This window comes from Panthera pardus, unplaced genomic scaffold, assembly GCF_024362965.1.
Source record: "Panthera pardus isolate Hobbes unplaced genomic scaffold, ASM2436296v1 HiC_scaffold_18, whole genome shotgun sequence".
NCBI classification, from domain to species: domain Eukaryota; kingdom Metazoa; phylum Chordata; class Mammalia; order Carnivora; family Felidae; genus Panthera; species Panthera pardus.
This window is the reverse complement of record NW_026526743.1, coordinates 4,783,969-4,797,999: the sequence shown is the minus strand read 5'-3', so window position 1 is coordinate 4,797,999 and position 14,031 is coordinate 4,783,969. Positions and strand designations below refer to the sequence as shown.

General features: G+C 60.7%; 1 protein-coding gene across 1 annotated transcript; it reads left to right on the top strand.

Annotated features, from left to right (window-relative positions):
• The first annotated feature begins 1,952 nt into the window (after nt 1-1,952).
• Nucleotides 1,953-13,415, top strand: LOC109253010 (protein enabled homolog). Its single transcript, XM_053906458.1, has 4 exons — nt 1,953-2,075; nt 3,397-3,448; nt 10,953-12,781; nt 12,931-13,415. Exons 1-3 carry the CDS (start codon nt 1,953-1,955, stop codon nt 12,449-12,451), a joined length of 1,674 nt encoding a protein of 557 aa, XP_053762433.1. The 3' UTR covers nt 12,452-12,781; nt 12,931-13,415.
• Nucleotides 13,416-14,031: the final 616 nt, after the last annotated feature.

Genomic DNA, 14,031 nt, shown 5'->3' with positions numbered 1-14,031 from the left:
TGCGGGGAGGTGCGGGGGGAAAGGCATTCCAGGCTGAAGGAGCAGCGAGCGCAAAGGCCCTGAGGAGGCTGGTGTGACTGGAGCGACGCTGGGCAGGGAGGTGACAGGGGGAAGACGGTCAGTCCCTCGTGGATTTGAGCAGGAGGACAGGCACCAGTTAGGTGTCTTCTCTCCACATTCTCACCTGAGCAGGACCCCCCTCCTGTTCTGGGTCTTTTCCCCGGGGGCCTGCCGTCCCCCATCCCCCCATCCCTCGCTGCCCCTGCCGCTTCCTTGTCCTTGTCCTGTCAGCCATTCACACGGCTCCCTGGCCCTACTTCTGGGTCTGGCCTGTGCTGCCGAAGCCAGGCGCTTGCTCTCAGGCTGGGAGGAAGACATAAGAGGACAGGAAGCACCCGCCCCCCACCGTCCCAGTTGGGGGGGGGGTGTTTTAAGGGGGACCTTCAGGGGCCAGGGGAAGATGAGGGAACCTGGGGTTGCTGGCTCCAGAAGGCCAAGAGGGCTCTCCAGAGGGCCAGTGGGAGGGAAGGGGGCCATTCCAGAACCTGAAAGAACTCTCAATGAAACCTGGAATCCGAGGAGGGCAGTTGTTACTGACAGGTGATGAGGGTGGGTCCCCGCCAGGCCACAAGGCCTCCAAGGGGTCACTGAGGGCTGGACTTGGTCCAGGACAGTGGGGGGGGGGGGGGGGGGGGGGCTGGGGGGGGCACAGGTCAGTCCTGGGCTCAGAAAGCCCCCTTGGGGATGGTGTGGGGACAGCCTGGCGGCCAGGAGGCCTGGGAGAAGGCTGAGGGTCCAGATGGGAGAGGACAGAGGCCTGAGTCCAGACCCTGGGGAGGGGAAGAGGGACACAGTCGGGCGATTCTGGGGGCAAAAGGGAGGAATGAGGGCCAGACCCCTGGGACCCTGGGACAGTGGAGGGCCACCCCCAACAGACGAGGAGAGGTTTGAGGTCTGGGGGACAGGCTGAGCTCAGTGGGATATAAGGGATGTGACAGACCAGGTGACATCGGGGGAGGGAGACCCAGGTCAGGGGCTCAGGAGATGGCTTCGGGGGTCTGTCCCGGGAGGCATGAGTGTGTGTGAGCCCAGGGAGGGAAGCAGGTAGAGCGGGGCCTGGGCAAAGGTGGGGTCCTCTTTTAGGGGTGGCCAGAAATGGGGGACCCAGAGGCACAGGGAGGCCATGGGCAGGGAGACGCAGGGTGTGTGTCCCCGACCAGGCCTCAGGCTGGGTCCACCCGGTCGGACAGCAAGTTCTTCCAAGGACACAAGCTGAGCCCTGACACCCGAAAGAAGGCGGGGTGCAGACACAGCAGGACGCCCTCGTAAAGCCAGCCTGACGTGTGGGACTTGGGCTTGGCGCCTCTGGTTCCCAAGACTCCCAGAGGTCAAAGGGCAACTTGCAAAGTGAAAAGTCAAACAGCACATGAGAGAGAAACGGCTGGGGTCCTGGGTCACCCCACCTTCGGGGGCGGCGCCCACACCACCCTGCCCCCTCTGTGCCTCTTCAGCCTGCTCGCTGTCCCACACCCGGGTCTCGACTCCTCCCTCCCTCCCTCCCTCGGTGTCCCTCTCTTGGTCTCTCTTTTTGGATGTTTCTGTGTCTCCATCAGCCTTCATCTCCCTGCGCCATCTCGGGCCCCCTCCTGCCCTCTGTGCCTGTCGCCTGTCCCATGCCGGTTCCAGACAGCCTGGCGGGGCTCCCTGAGTGTTTCTATTCTTGGGCCTGAGTGACCTCCCCAGGTGCCTTCTCCACTGTGGCCTAATATGGTCCGAGTGAGGAGCCGCAGCACCGGGTGGGACCTGGGGAGGGGCGGGGGTCGGGCCGCCCTCCCCTCTCCTCTCCTCTCCTCCCCTCCCCTCCCCTCCTCTCCCCTCCCCTCCTGCTCTCAGCCCCCCTCCCGGGCCTGCGCACCCATTCAGTGCTTCCTGTCTGCCCCTCACCACGCAGCATGCGCCCTGCACCCTCACTAGCCCTCACCTTCGAGGCCGCCACTTCTCCCGGGAGCAAGGCCTGGCTCAGGCTGTCCCTTGCCCCGGGGCGCCCGGCCAGGCGGGTCCCAGAGCTCCCGGTGGTGAGGGGCTCCCCGGAGTCCTAGGCCGCCCGTTGGGGGCGCACCACGCAGACCCGCGGGGGCCTGTCCGCCCCGCCTCGTTTCGGGAAGGGGGGACGCAGTCACGCGGCAGGTGCAGGGTGGGGTGACAGCTGTCCCGCGCCCCCCGGTGCTGACAGCTGAGGCCCGATTTAGCTCTGGGAGCCCGGGGCTGACCAGATAAGGCGGTGGCGGGGAGTGGTCCCGCCCCCAGGGCGCCCCTTAAATTGCCCAGATGGGCCTGGGGGACGGCCGCCGCTGACGCCAGGTGAGGGACCACGCGCCTTCCTCGACTTCCCCGCGGTCTGCCCAGCGGCTGGGCCCTCTCTCTCTCTCTCTCTGTCCCCGTCTCCCTCCCTCTCTCCCCGCTTCCCTCCGTCTGTCGGTCCGTCTCTCTCCTCCTCTTCCCCCTGCCCCGCTCCTTCCTTCCTTCTCCCTCCTCTTCGGTTCCTTCTCACTCTCCGTGGCTCCCCCTCCCCTTTCTAAATCTTGGCCCCTCGTCCCTGTCGCTCTTCTCCCTCATCTTCGCTTCTGTGTCTCTCTCTTCCTCGTCTTTTCCCCTCCCTCCCCGCCTCTCTCCATCTGACTCTTCCTCCCACCGACGTCTCCCCTTGGCCCGTCTCTCCGTCCCTCCCCCACGTGTCTGGGCCTCACTCTCTCGTGCTCGTCTCTCTCCACCTCTCCCCTCCGTCTCCGTCTCCCGACCCTGTCGTCTCCTGCCCCCTCCCCCCTCCAGCTCCCCGTCGGAGGCCGCCAGGCCCTCTGCTGCGGTTTCTGCTCAATAAAGCCGTTCTGTCCTCACTCTCTCGCTCCCCTGGCCTCCTCCTTTCCTTCCTCACTCCTCCGACCCGATCCCGGCGGGCCTCCCTCCCAGAGACAGCAAGAAACTGAGGCTGAGAGACCGACCGAGAGGCTGGGGAGAGAGACAGAAAGACGATGCAGAGGGACACCCGGAGTCAGTGAAACAGAGACCAAAACAGGGGGCCAGAGACTCAGAGGTGGGACAGACTGTGGGACGGCAGAGACGCCCAGGGACACACACAGTGAGACACAGAGGGACTCAGAGACCCAGAAACGGAGACCGGGCAGCGCCCCGCCCCCCTGACACAGCTGAGCAGCACCCCCCCCCCTCCCCAGGCCCTGTCAGGCCCGGGACAATGCGCCCTTGTCCCCGACCCCGCTCCAGTCGGGCAGCTGGAGGGTGGGCTGGGTCCCAGGGGAGGGGCAGCCACCAGCCGCCCGGCTCCGGCCTCCACCCTCAGACTCCCCCTTCTCCCCCATCCTCCTCCCTCTGGCCTCCCAGCCTGCTTTCCGCTTTGCCAGGGAAGGGGACAAGCGTTTCCAGGGCACGTGCTGTAAGGACGTGAGACGCCTCCTGGCCTCCCCCCCCACCCCCCGCACCCTCTTGTCCCCTTCCCCTGGACCCCCCCCCCCCCCCCGCCTGTTCTTCCGGAGCGTCCAGCGTCCGGCTCCCATTCCTGGAGGAAACGGGCATTTTTAAATCCCTAGTGTTTGTCGGGCAAGTTCCACACACCGCCTCTCACCTGATACTCTTGGCTCTGCTGTCCCTTCCGCCCGCCCCGTTCCCTGCACTTCTTCCCGATCCGTCTGAAAATGCGCATTTGTGGGGCACCTACTGTGTGCTGGGAAATTTACAAACTCTGTCTCCTCTCTCAACTACACTTTTCTCCTCCCCTGATTCCTTTCTTCCCTCTCTCCTTTCTGACCTTCTGCTCCCTCCCTCCCCGGGGAGGGAATGGACACATATTGAGCACTTACTGTGTGCTGGGTAGTTTACACATCTTCCCTCCCTTCCCCCACACCTTCTTCACCCCCTTCCCCCTGTCTCTCCTCTGTCCCCTCCGCATCCTTCTGGGCTCTCTGCTCTCTTCCAAGGCAAAGAACACACATTTACCGAGCACCTATGGCATGCCAAACAATCGCCTGTGCTTCCTCCGCTGTCCTCTCACCCTGCTATCTCACGGACCTGTGGTTTCTGCTGCTTTCTGCTCCCTGCCAGAGAAGGAATGGGCACTTATTGAGCACCCATTGTATGCCAGACAATCTCCGTACACTCTCCTCCCCCCTCAATTCTCCCTGTTCCTTCATTTCTGACTTCTCCTTTCTGCTCCATCAGCTCTTCCTTGGGGAAGACGACAAGCAACTAGGGAGCACCTACTGTATGCCAGGCAATTAACAGTCCATCTCATCTCCTCTTGCCTCTTTTTCCCTGTCCCTCTCGCTCTGCCAGGCTTCTCCCTTCCCTGGGCCCTCTTTTGGGAAAGAGGAGGAGCATTTACTGAGCACCTCCTGTGTGCCCCATGATTTGCCTGCACTACCTCCGCCTGTGCCTCCTCTCCTCTGCCAGTTCTTGAGGTTCCTTCCTTCCTTCCGGGCCGCCACCCTCACGGCCTCCTCTGCCCTCGACCTCAGCCAGCCTTCCTTTCCCTTCGCCCGTGCCTGCGTCTTCCTTTTCCTCTTGTTCTCTCTCTGCCCCTAGGAAGACGAGGTGCATTTACTGAGTGCCTCGTGGGTACCCACAGCCTAACCTACACACTCGCTTCTCCTGGGCTCCTTCTCTGCTCTAGCTCGTCCCCCTCCTCTCTGCTCTGTCTGCTCTCTCCTGGGGAAGGAGACAGGCGTGAATTAAGCACCTGCTGTGTGCCGCTCCTACGCCTACACTGCCATGGCTTGCTTCACTGCCTCTGTTCTTCCTTCTCTCTTCCTCTCTGCTCCCTTCCCTCCTCCTGGCTGCTTGTGTGCTCATTACCAAGGAGGGGAATGGGCAGTTATTAAGTACCTACTGTGTGCCCGCTGTTCTACATACACCGTCTCCTTCCCCCACAACTTCTCCTGTTTATTCTCTCTGCTGGAGCCTACGCTTCCCTGTCTTCTTTCTCCTGGGAAAAGAAGTATCACTTAATAAGCACCTGCTGTATGCCCAGCAATTTCCACCAATGACTCTCTCTCTCCTTAGGCTGTCTTTCCTCCCGTTTTTCTGCTATGATGGTCTCTTCCCCTTCTTTCTGACTTGTTTCCTCTCTCCTGGAGACGGGAATGGGCATTTCGAGCACCTACCGTGTGCCAGGCTCTTTACAAGCACAGCCTCCCCTGCTCACTACCTCCTTCCCCTTCCTGTTCCCCTTCCCCTCTGCTGCCTCTTCGCTTCCTTCCTGCTCTCAGTGCTGCCGAGGGGACAGGGAAGGGGCACTGGTGGAGCACCAGCTGTGTGCTGGGTCATTCACACACACTGACGCGCTCCTTCCACCTTCTGTCCCGCCCTGCCCCTTCCCCGCCCTGCCCCTCCGCTGGCTTCCTTCTCTTGTTCTTCCTTCTCAGTAGCGGGAGCATTTCCAGGCAGAAGGGATCTCGGGGGCCCTCCGGGGGGTCTGTCACCACCGCTGCAGAAGCGCAGGCCACGGTGACAGCGAATCCGGGCTCCAGTTTGATTCCTTCATTACAGAAAAGAGCGGATGTGGGTAATGGCCACTCTCCGGTGTCGGGGAGCGACAAGGGGACCGAATGAAGGCTGAGAGAGACGGCAAGAGAGAAAGTGCTAGAAGGGAACAAGGGAGGCAGCGGGTGCCCAGTGCAGGAGGCGCCTTACTACCTCCCCCCTCCCCCCCCCAGCCGATGGCCACACCGAAAACGGAAGGGGAAGGGGGCTTTCCTCCCTCCCTCTCCCCCCCACCCCTGCTCGCTCCCGTGTCCCGCCCCACCCCCGCCCGCCAGCCCGCCTCGGTCAGACCCCCTGACCGGCTGCCTCGCGTCTCTCTCACCCCCTCTCGCTCTCTCGTCTCTCTCTGTGACTTCCGCTCTCAGACTTTGTCTCTCTCACGTTCTCTCTTTCTCTCTCTCCGACTCTGTCTCTCAGAATCTCTCTGTCTCTCCTTGAATCTCTCTCTGACCCGGTCTCTGTCTCCATCCCTCTCTTTCTCCCTCTTTCGCTGTCCCAGAGTCTCTGGATCTCTGACCCAGTCTCTCTGTCTCTCTCTTTCTCTCTCTCCGACTCTGTCTCTCAGAATCTCTCTGTCTCTCCTTGAATCTCTCTCTGACCCGGTCTCTGTCTCCATCCCTCTCTTTCTCCCTCTTTCGCTGTCCCAGACTCTCTGGCTGAAACTCTCTCTCTCCTTCAGACTGTGTCTCTCTCAGACTCTTAGACTCTCTGACTTTGTCTCCCTCCCTCCGTCTTTGACCCTTTCTGACTCTCTCTCTCTCTGTCGCTCAGACTCTCTCTCTCTCTGACTCTCTCACACTTTGTCTCTCTCACAGTCTGTCTCTTTCAGACTCTCCAGGACTCGGTGTCTCTCAGACTATCTCTCTGTCTCTCTCAGACCGTCTCTTAGACTCTCTCAGACCGTGTCTCTCTCAGTCTCTCTTCTAGACTCTCTATGCCTTTGTCTCTCAGACTCTCTCAGACTGTCTCTCTCCCTGCCTCTCTCTCAGACTCTTTTAGGTCCTCCCTCAGACTCTTGTCTCTCTGACCCCCCCCCCCGTCTCTCAGACTATCTCTCTCTTTCTCAGACCGTCTCTTAGACTCTCTCAGACCTTGTCTCTCAGTCCCTCTTTTAGACTCTCTAGGACTTTGTCTCTCAGAGTGTCTCTGTCTCTCTCAGAGTGTCTCCCTCAGATTCTCTCTCTCAGACTTTCTCAGACTCTTTTAGGTTCTCCCTCAGACTCTTGTCTCTCTGACCTCCCCCCCCCCCCCGTCTCTCAGAGTATCTCTCTCTCTCTCTCTCTCTCTCAGACGCTCTCAGACTTTGTCTCTCTCAGAGTCTGTCTCTTTCAGACTCTCCAGGACTCGGTGTCTCTCAGACTGTCTCTTAGACTCTCTCTCTTAGACTCTCTCAGACCGTGTCTCTCTCAGTCTCTCTTCTAGACTCTCTAGGACTTTGTCTCTCAGACTCTCTCAGACTCTCTCAGACTCTCTCAGACTGTCTCTCTCAGACTCTTTTAGGTCCTCCCTCAGACTCTCTTCTCTTTCTCTCCCTCTCTCTCTCTCTCTGTGTCTCTCAGACTCTCTCCCTCTCTCTCAGACTGTCTCTTAGACTCTTTCAGGCTGTCTCTGTCAGACGCTCTCAGACTTTGTCCCTCTCAGAGTTTCTCTCTTTCAGACTCTCCAGGACTCTGTCTCTCTCAGACTCTCTCGCACTTTGTCTCTCAGACTGTCTCCCTCAGATCCTCTCTCCCTGCCTCTCTCTCAGACTCTTTTAGGTCCTCCCTCAGACTCTTGTCTCTCTGACCCCCCCCCCCCGTCTCTCAGACTATCTCTCTCTCTCTCACACTGTCTCTCATTCAGATTCTCTCTCTGACTCAGTCGCTGTCTCTCAGACTATCTCTCTGTCTCTCTCTCTCAGACTCTCTCTCAAACTCTCTCAGATTTTGTCTCTCTCAGAGTCTCTCTCTTTCAGACTCTCTATGACTCGGTGTCTCTCAGACTGTCTCTGTCTCTCTGAGTCTCTCACGCTGTCTCTCTCTCATTCAGATTCTCTGTCAGACTCAGTCGCTGTCTCTCAGACTATCTCTCTGTCTCTCTCTCTCAGACTCTCTCTCGAACTCTCTCAGACTGTGTCTCTCTCACAGTCTGTCTCTTTCAGACTCTATGCCTCGGTGTCTCTCAGTCTGACTCTCGGACTGTCTCTGACTCTCTCAGACTCTCTCGCACTTTGTCTCTCTCAGACCGTCTCTTAGACTCTCTCAGACCATGTCTCTCTCAGTCTCTCTTCTAGACTCTCTAGGACTTTGTCTCTCAGACTCTCTCAGATTCTCTCTCAGACTCAGTCGCTGTCTCTCAGACTATCTCTCTGTCTCTCTCTCTCAGACTCTCTCTCAGACGCTCTCAGACTTTGTCTCCCTCAGATTCTCTCTCTCAGACTCTCAGACTCTTGTCTCTCAGACGCTCTCAGACTTTGTCTCTCTCAGAGTCTGTCTCTTTCAGACTCTCCAGGACTCGGTGTCTCTCAGACTGTCTCTCTGTCTCTCTCAGACCGTCTCTTAGACTCTCTCAGACCATGTCTCTCTCAGTCTCTCTTCTAGACTCTCTATGACTTTGTCTCTCAGACTCTCTCAGATTCTCTCTCAGACTCAGTCGCTGTCTCTCAGACTATCTCTCTGTCTCTCTCTCTCAGACTCTCTCTCAGACGCTCTCAGACTTTGTCTCCCTCAGATTCTCTCTCTCAGACTCTCAGACTCTTGTCTCTCAGACGCTCTCAGACTTTGTCTCTCTCAGAGTCTGTCTCTTTCAGACTCTCCAGGACTCGGTGTCTCTCAGACTATCTCTCTGTCTCTCTCAGACCGTCTCTTAGACTCTCTCAGACCATGTCTCTCTCAGTCTCTCTTCTAGACTCTCTATGACTTTGTCTCTCAGACTCTCTCAGATTCTCTCTCAGACTCAGTCGCTGTCTCTCAGACTATCTCTCTGTCTCTCTCAGAGTGTCTCCCTCAGATCCTCTCTCTCAGACTTTCTCTCACAGTTTGTCTCTCTCAGTCTCTCTTTCGGACTCTCTATGCCTCGGTGTCTCTCAGTCTGACTCTCGGACTCAGTCGCTGTCTCTCAGACTACCTCTCTGTCTCTCCCTCAGTCTCTCTTAGACTCTCTAGGACTCGGTGTCTCTCAGACTCTCTCCCTCCCTGTCTCCCTCTCTGATCCTCTCTCTCTGACTTTGTCTCTCTCAGACTCTCCGTCAGACTCTCGGACCTTGTCTCTCAGACCCTCTCAGATTCTCTCTCTCTCTCTCTCTGACTCTCAGGCTTTGTCTCTCTCGACTCAGACTCTCTGACTCTGTCTCTTTCTCTCTGACTCTCTCACACTCTGTCTCTCAGACTCTCTCGGACTGGCTCCCTCAGGTTCTCTCTCAGACCCTCCGTCTCTCTCCCTGCCTCTCCCTCAGACTCTCTTCCCTCTCCGACCCTCTCTCTCTCCGTCTGACTCGCAGACTCTTTCTGACGCTCTCTCTCACTCTGTCTCTCAGACCATCTCAGGCGTTCTCTCTCTCAGAGACAGAGTCTCCGTCTCTGATTCCCTGTCTCAGGAAGTCTCCTTCTTCGTCTTTTTTCTCACCCGCTCCCCTGTCCCCACCCGCTTGGTCTCCGCATCATCTCTGACCCGCTCTCCTCCTCACACCACCTTCTAGTTGCTTCTGCGCACACCGTCTTGATGGAGTCTGGCTTCTCCTCCTCCTCCCCCCCCCTTGCCCCTCCTCCCTCTCCCCCTCTCCCCCCTCCCCCTTTCTTTCCCCCTCCTCCCCCTCCTCCCTCTCCTCCTCTCCCTCCTCCCTCTCCCCCCTCTCCCTCCTCCCCCTTTCCTTCCCCCTCCTCCCCCTCCCCCTCCTCCCTCTCCCCCTCTCCCTCCTCCCCCTTTCCTTCCCCCTCTTCCTCCTCCTCCCCCTTTCCTTCCCCCTCCTCCCCCTCCCCCCTCCTCCCTCTCCCCCCTCTCCCTCCTCCCCCTTTCCTTCCCCCTCTTCCTCCTCCTCCCCCTTTCCTTCCCCCTCCTCCCCCCTCCCCCTCCTCCCTCTCCCCCTCTCCCTCCTCCCCCTCTCCTTCCCCCTCTTCCTCCTCCTCCCCCTTTCCTTCCCCCTCCTCCCCCTCCCCCTCCTCCCTCTCCCCCTCTCCCTCCTCCCCCTTTCCTTCCCCCTCTTCCTCCTCCTCCCCCTTTCCTTCCCCCTCCTCCCTCTCCCCCTCCTCCCCCTCCCCTTCCCCCTCCTCCCTCTCCTCCTCTTCCTCCTCTTTCCCCCTCCTCCTCCTTGTCTCCTTCCCCCTCCTCCTCTCCCTCCTCCCTCCCCCCCTTTCCCCTCCTCCCTCTCCTCCTCTTCCTCTCCCTCCCCCCTCCTCCTCCTCTGCCTCCCCCTCTCCCTTCCGTCCCCAGCTGGGCCTCCCCCCACACCCCCACGCAGGTTTTCTTTATGCCTCTCATCGTGCTCCTCAGAGTTACTCTTTATGTCACACACACCCCTCCCCCAATTCTGAACCCAAGCTCCTGTCCTTCTTCACCCTCCCCCACCCAACCCCACCCCGGCTGGCTCCCTGCTCCGCGGCTCTCACCCTCTCCGGAAGCTTCTCTCCTTCCCCCAGGACTTCAAGCCCACCCCATACCCTCCTCCCCGCCGCGCTTCACTCCGCCCCCTCGTCTGCCCCCTCCCTTTGCCCTCCAGGCGGTGGCGACGGGGAGGTGGCATCCACCTCCAGGAGGTGGCATCCACACAGCAGCGCCCAGGACAGGAGGGGCCGCTCTGGGGGCCCCGTGTGGCAGGTCCCCCACTTCCCTCCGCTTCTCTGCGCGCCTCTCCTCTTCCTCTACTCCTGTCTCCTTCGCTTCCAGCTTCTTTTCCTTGTATCTGCTTCTCACGCCAACCTCCCGTTCTTCGGGTTGTGCTCGGGGAGCACTGTCCTGCTTTCCACCTGCCAGTCCCTGCTCCCCTCCCCGTCTCCCGGCTTCGGGCCCTCTCTCACACGCCGATTCTGTCCCCCCACCGTCCCTCCATGGGGTCTCCTATCCCCGCCCCCCCTTTCTGTCCACACTCTCGCTCGGCTTTTCACTGTACCTTCTTTTCAAGGACTTTTTACTCCTCTTTCTGCTCCGTCTCCCCCCCCCCACCCCCCCCCCGGCCCGGGTCCTCCGCCCTTGCGTCTCTACCCCCTCCACGCCCTCCCCCCAACATTTTCCTTCTCCATTTCTCCCCCTGGTGTCGTCCCCGAGGGTCTCCCTCATCCCGTCGCGTCCGTCGGTCTCTCGGCCCCACATCTGCCCCTCCCCCCAGGTCCCCGGCCGCGCCCCCGGCCCCCAGCCGCCTCCGACAGCGGGGAGGCCCCCGGCCGGGTTCCCCCACGAGCTGGTGACACCCGTCTCCTGCCCCCGAACAGACAGCCCCGTGGTTTGGGTGTCCCATTTCGCGACAGTCAGGTCACGTCCCGGGACCGCCAGCCCGCCGGTCTCCAGCTCCTCGCGCGCCCGGGGCCGGGGGACACTGCCGGCGACCCGGAAGGGCCCCGTCTCTCAGGAGGCGACACAGCCTCCCTTGCCTCTTCTCTGGCTCCGGCTCTGTCGTTCCTTCGGCCCCCTTCATCACCCGGCTCCTTCCGCACGCCGTGGGCTCCGGGCTGTCGGTGTTCCCGGCTGTCACTTCTTCGTCTCCTGTGACACTTCTTCCGTGACAGAAGCGCCCGCGGCGTGGCGGCCGGGCGCCGAGGAGGGAGAGGCGTCTCCGCAGCGGGGTGTGACCTCGGTCTCCGGTCGCCTTTCCTCGGCCGGCCCCCCCACCCCCCGCCCACCCGACCCCGGCCCCGGCCTCGGCTTCGGGGAGTGCGCGTGCCTGCCCCTGCCAGTCTGCGCGCGCGCGCGCGCGCCTATCGGGGCCGGCCCGTGCGCGCGCACGCGCCTGTCTGTGTGCGCTCGCCTGTGCCTCTGCGTCCGCGCGCGTCTACCTGTGCGCGTGCGCGCCCCGGCCCCTGCGGGGGGGCCCCCTCCCCCCGCCAGTGTTTCCGACCCCCGCTCCCTCCCCCATCCCTTCCCCTCCCCCTCTCGCTCCCCAGCCGCCCCTCACTGCCCCCCTCACTCTTCTCAGCGCGGCTTTGTGCTCTCTCCTCCCCATCCCTTTTCTTCCACTCCCTCCTCTCTCACCTCCTCACCCCCTCCGGGGCTCCACGCGCGCCTGGCACTCCCCGCCCCTCGCTCACACCCCTCCTTTCTCGGCCTCTCTCCTCCTCCGCCCCGCTCTATCCCGCCTGCTCGCCCGCTCGCTCGCTCTCCACACTCGGGTCCCCCTTGTTCTTGTCTCAGTTCCCGTCCGCTCTCCCCCCTTCCTCTGCCTGCTCTCCTCCCTGTCCTGCCCCGCCTTGGCCTTCTCGTCGCGGCCCTGGCCGAGCTCTCCCTCCTTCTCTGTCGCTGTCCCCGTTCCTCCCCGTCCCCTTCCGCTCTCCCCGCCCTGCGTCTCTGCCTTCTTACCCCGTCTGGCCTCGCGGCTCCCGGTTCGCTCCTCCGCTCCGCACCCTCCCCTGCTCTCCCGGACCGTCTTCTGCCTCCGCCCGTCTTCTCCCATGCGTTCCCTTCCACTGCCGACTCTCTCCCTTCACCTCTCTCCCTCCTTCTCCTTCCCCAGACGTCGTTCTCCCCGCCACCGTCTCCCCTCTCCGCCTCTCTCTCAGGGCCTCCCCCCAGCCTGTCTTCTCGGTCTCCCTTCCTCGTACCCCTCCTCATTTCGTGTGTTTCCCCCTGCGCTTTCTCTTCCCTTCTTTCCTCCTGGCTCCCCTCTCCTGCTGGCTTCCATCCCTTCTCTCCCCACCCCTTCAATCTCGCTCCCTCTTTCCTTCTCTCTCTCTCCCCTCCCAGACTTCTCCCCTCGCACTGGCCTCCTTTCCTCTGAGCCTTGTCTCCCGGGAGGCCCCTCCACGCCCAGCCCCCCGCAGGGGCCCTGAGCTCCTCTCCCGTCTCCCTGCCTGAAGTCTTGAGCTGACATCCACCTGGGGATCGGTGCCGCGTTCGTGGCAAGAGGCTGGACGGCCCGAAGCAGGGCTGCGAAGCCTGCGGCCCCCCGAGGTGCAAGGGCATGTGTGACACCCTTTTTCTCTCTCTTTTCTGTCTGTCCTGGACCCTGGACACTGCCCGGAGGAAGGAGGCCTGGCCCTGGCCCAGGAAGGAGGAAACGAGGAGCTGGCTCAGAGACCGGGAGTGAGTTGCCTGGAGACCACAGCATGTAAGTGGCAGGGCAGGGACTGGCTGGGCCACCCTGCTCCTTCCCCACTCTGCTGATCCCTGGTGGGCTTGGTGAGCATGGTGGGAAGGAGGCTGCCTCCTTTCTGCCCCGTTCCCCTCCCCAACCCCCCACAGTCCTCTCTTCCTCAGGCGACATGGAGCGTGGGAGGACCTCACCCGACTCCCATTTCACGGATGAGAACGTAGGCACCGGTGTTCCCGAAGATCAGCATCTGCTAGGACAGAGGCTTCGTGGGGACGCCGGCCTTCCCAAAGGGCCAACAGCACCCCCTGCAGGGCACTTCTCTTCGTGGAGAGGGGCCACGTGGGCCCGACCTCCCCAGAGTATCCGGCGGAGTATCCTATGGGCCTGGGAGGTATTCTCTGGCGGCGCGAAACCTTTTATCGCCGCCTACTGATAAAGGACGGAACTGCAACCCGGCTGGATTAGGCACCGTGAATGGCCGCGAAGAACACAAAAACAAAAAAGCCCTGCAGGGACTGGAATGCTTGGGGGGAGGGGTGGGTGGGAGGAGAGCTGTTGGTGGGGGGAGGGGAGACGGGAAATTTGCAAAATTCTGTAAAAATGTGAAAATTTTCACTCCTGGTCAATATGGAAACATCATACCCAGCAAGCTCTTTGGTTTTCAACTGAAACCTCCACCCTTCACGTTTTCAAGTCATTCCATGGGTGGGTTCTTTCCGCGTTGCCATGGAAATACAAGCATGACTCTTCCCGGAGAAACAAAGGAAAGTTGCTTGGCGGCCTGTTTCTAGGAATTGGGCCACGTTGAGTTTTCCCCTGTGAGGACACCATTGTGTCCTGCTGAGATGGAAGGTGGGTGCCAGCAAAGGAGAATGACTGACAGCTAGAGATGCCCCAGTAAGCGGCCGATGCTCACTGGGTTAAATAATGGAGGCTACAGAACTGTTTCCCAAAGTACCTGCTACAAGGCATAATTTGCCATAGGAGAGTCTTTAAAATACTTAAATTATTAGCCTTATAGATTTTATTTCTTTTTAATGTTTTTATTTATTTTTGAGAGAGACAGAGCACCGGGGGGGGGAGGGGCAGAAAGAAAAGGAGGCACAGAATCCGAAGCAGGCTCCAGGCTCTGAGCTGTCAGCACAGGGCCCAACGTGGGGCTCGAACCCACGCCCAGCAAGATCATGACCTGAGCCAAAGTCAGATGCTTAACAGACTGAGCCACCCAGGCGCCCCAGCCTTACAGATTTCAAGAGTGCCTGTCC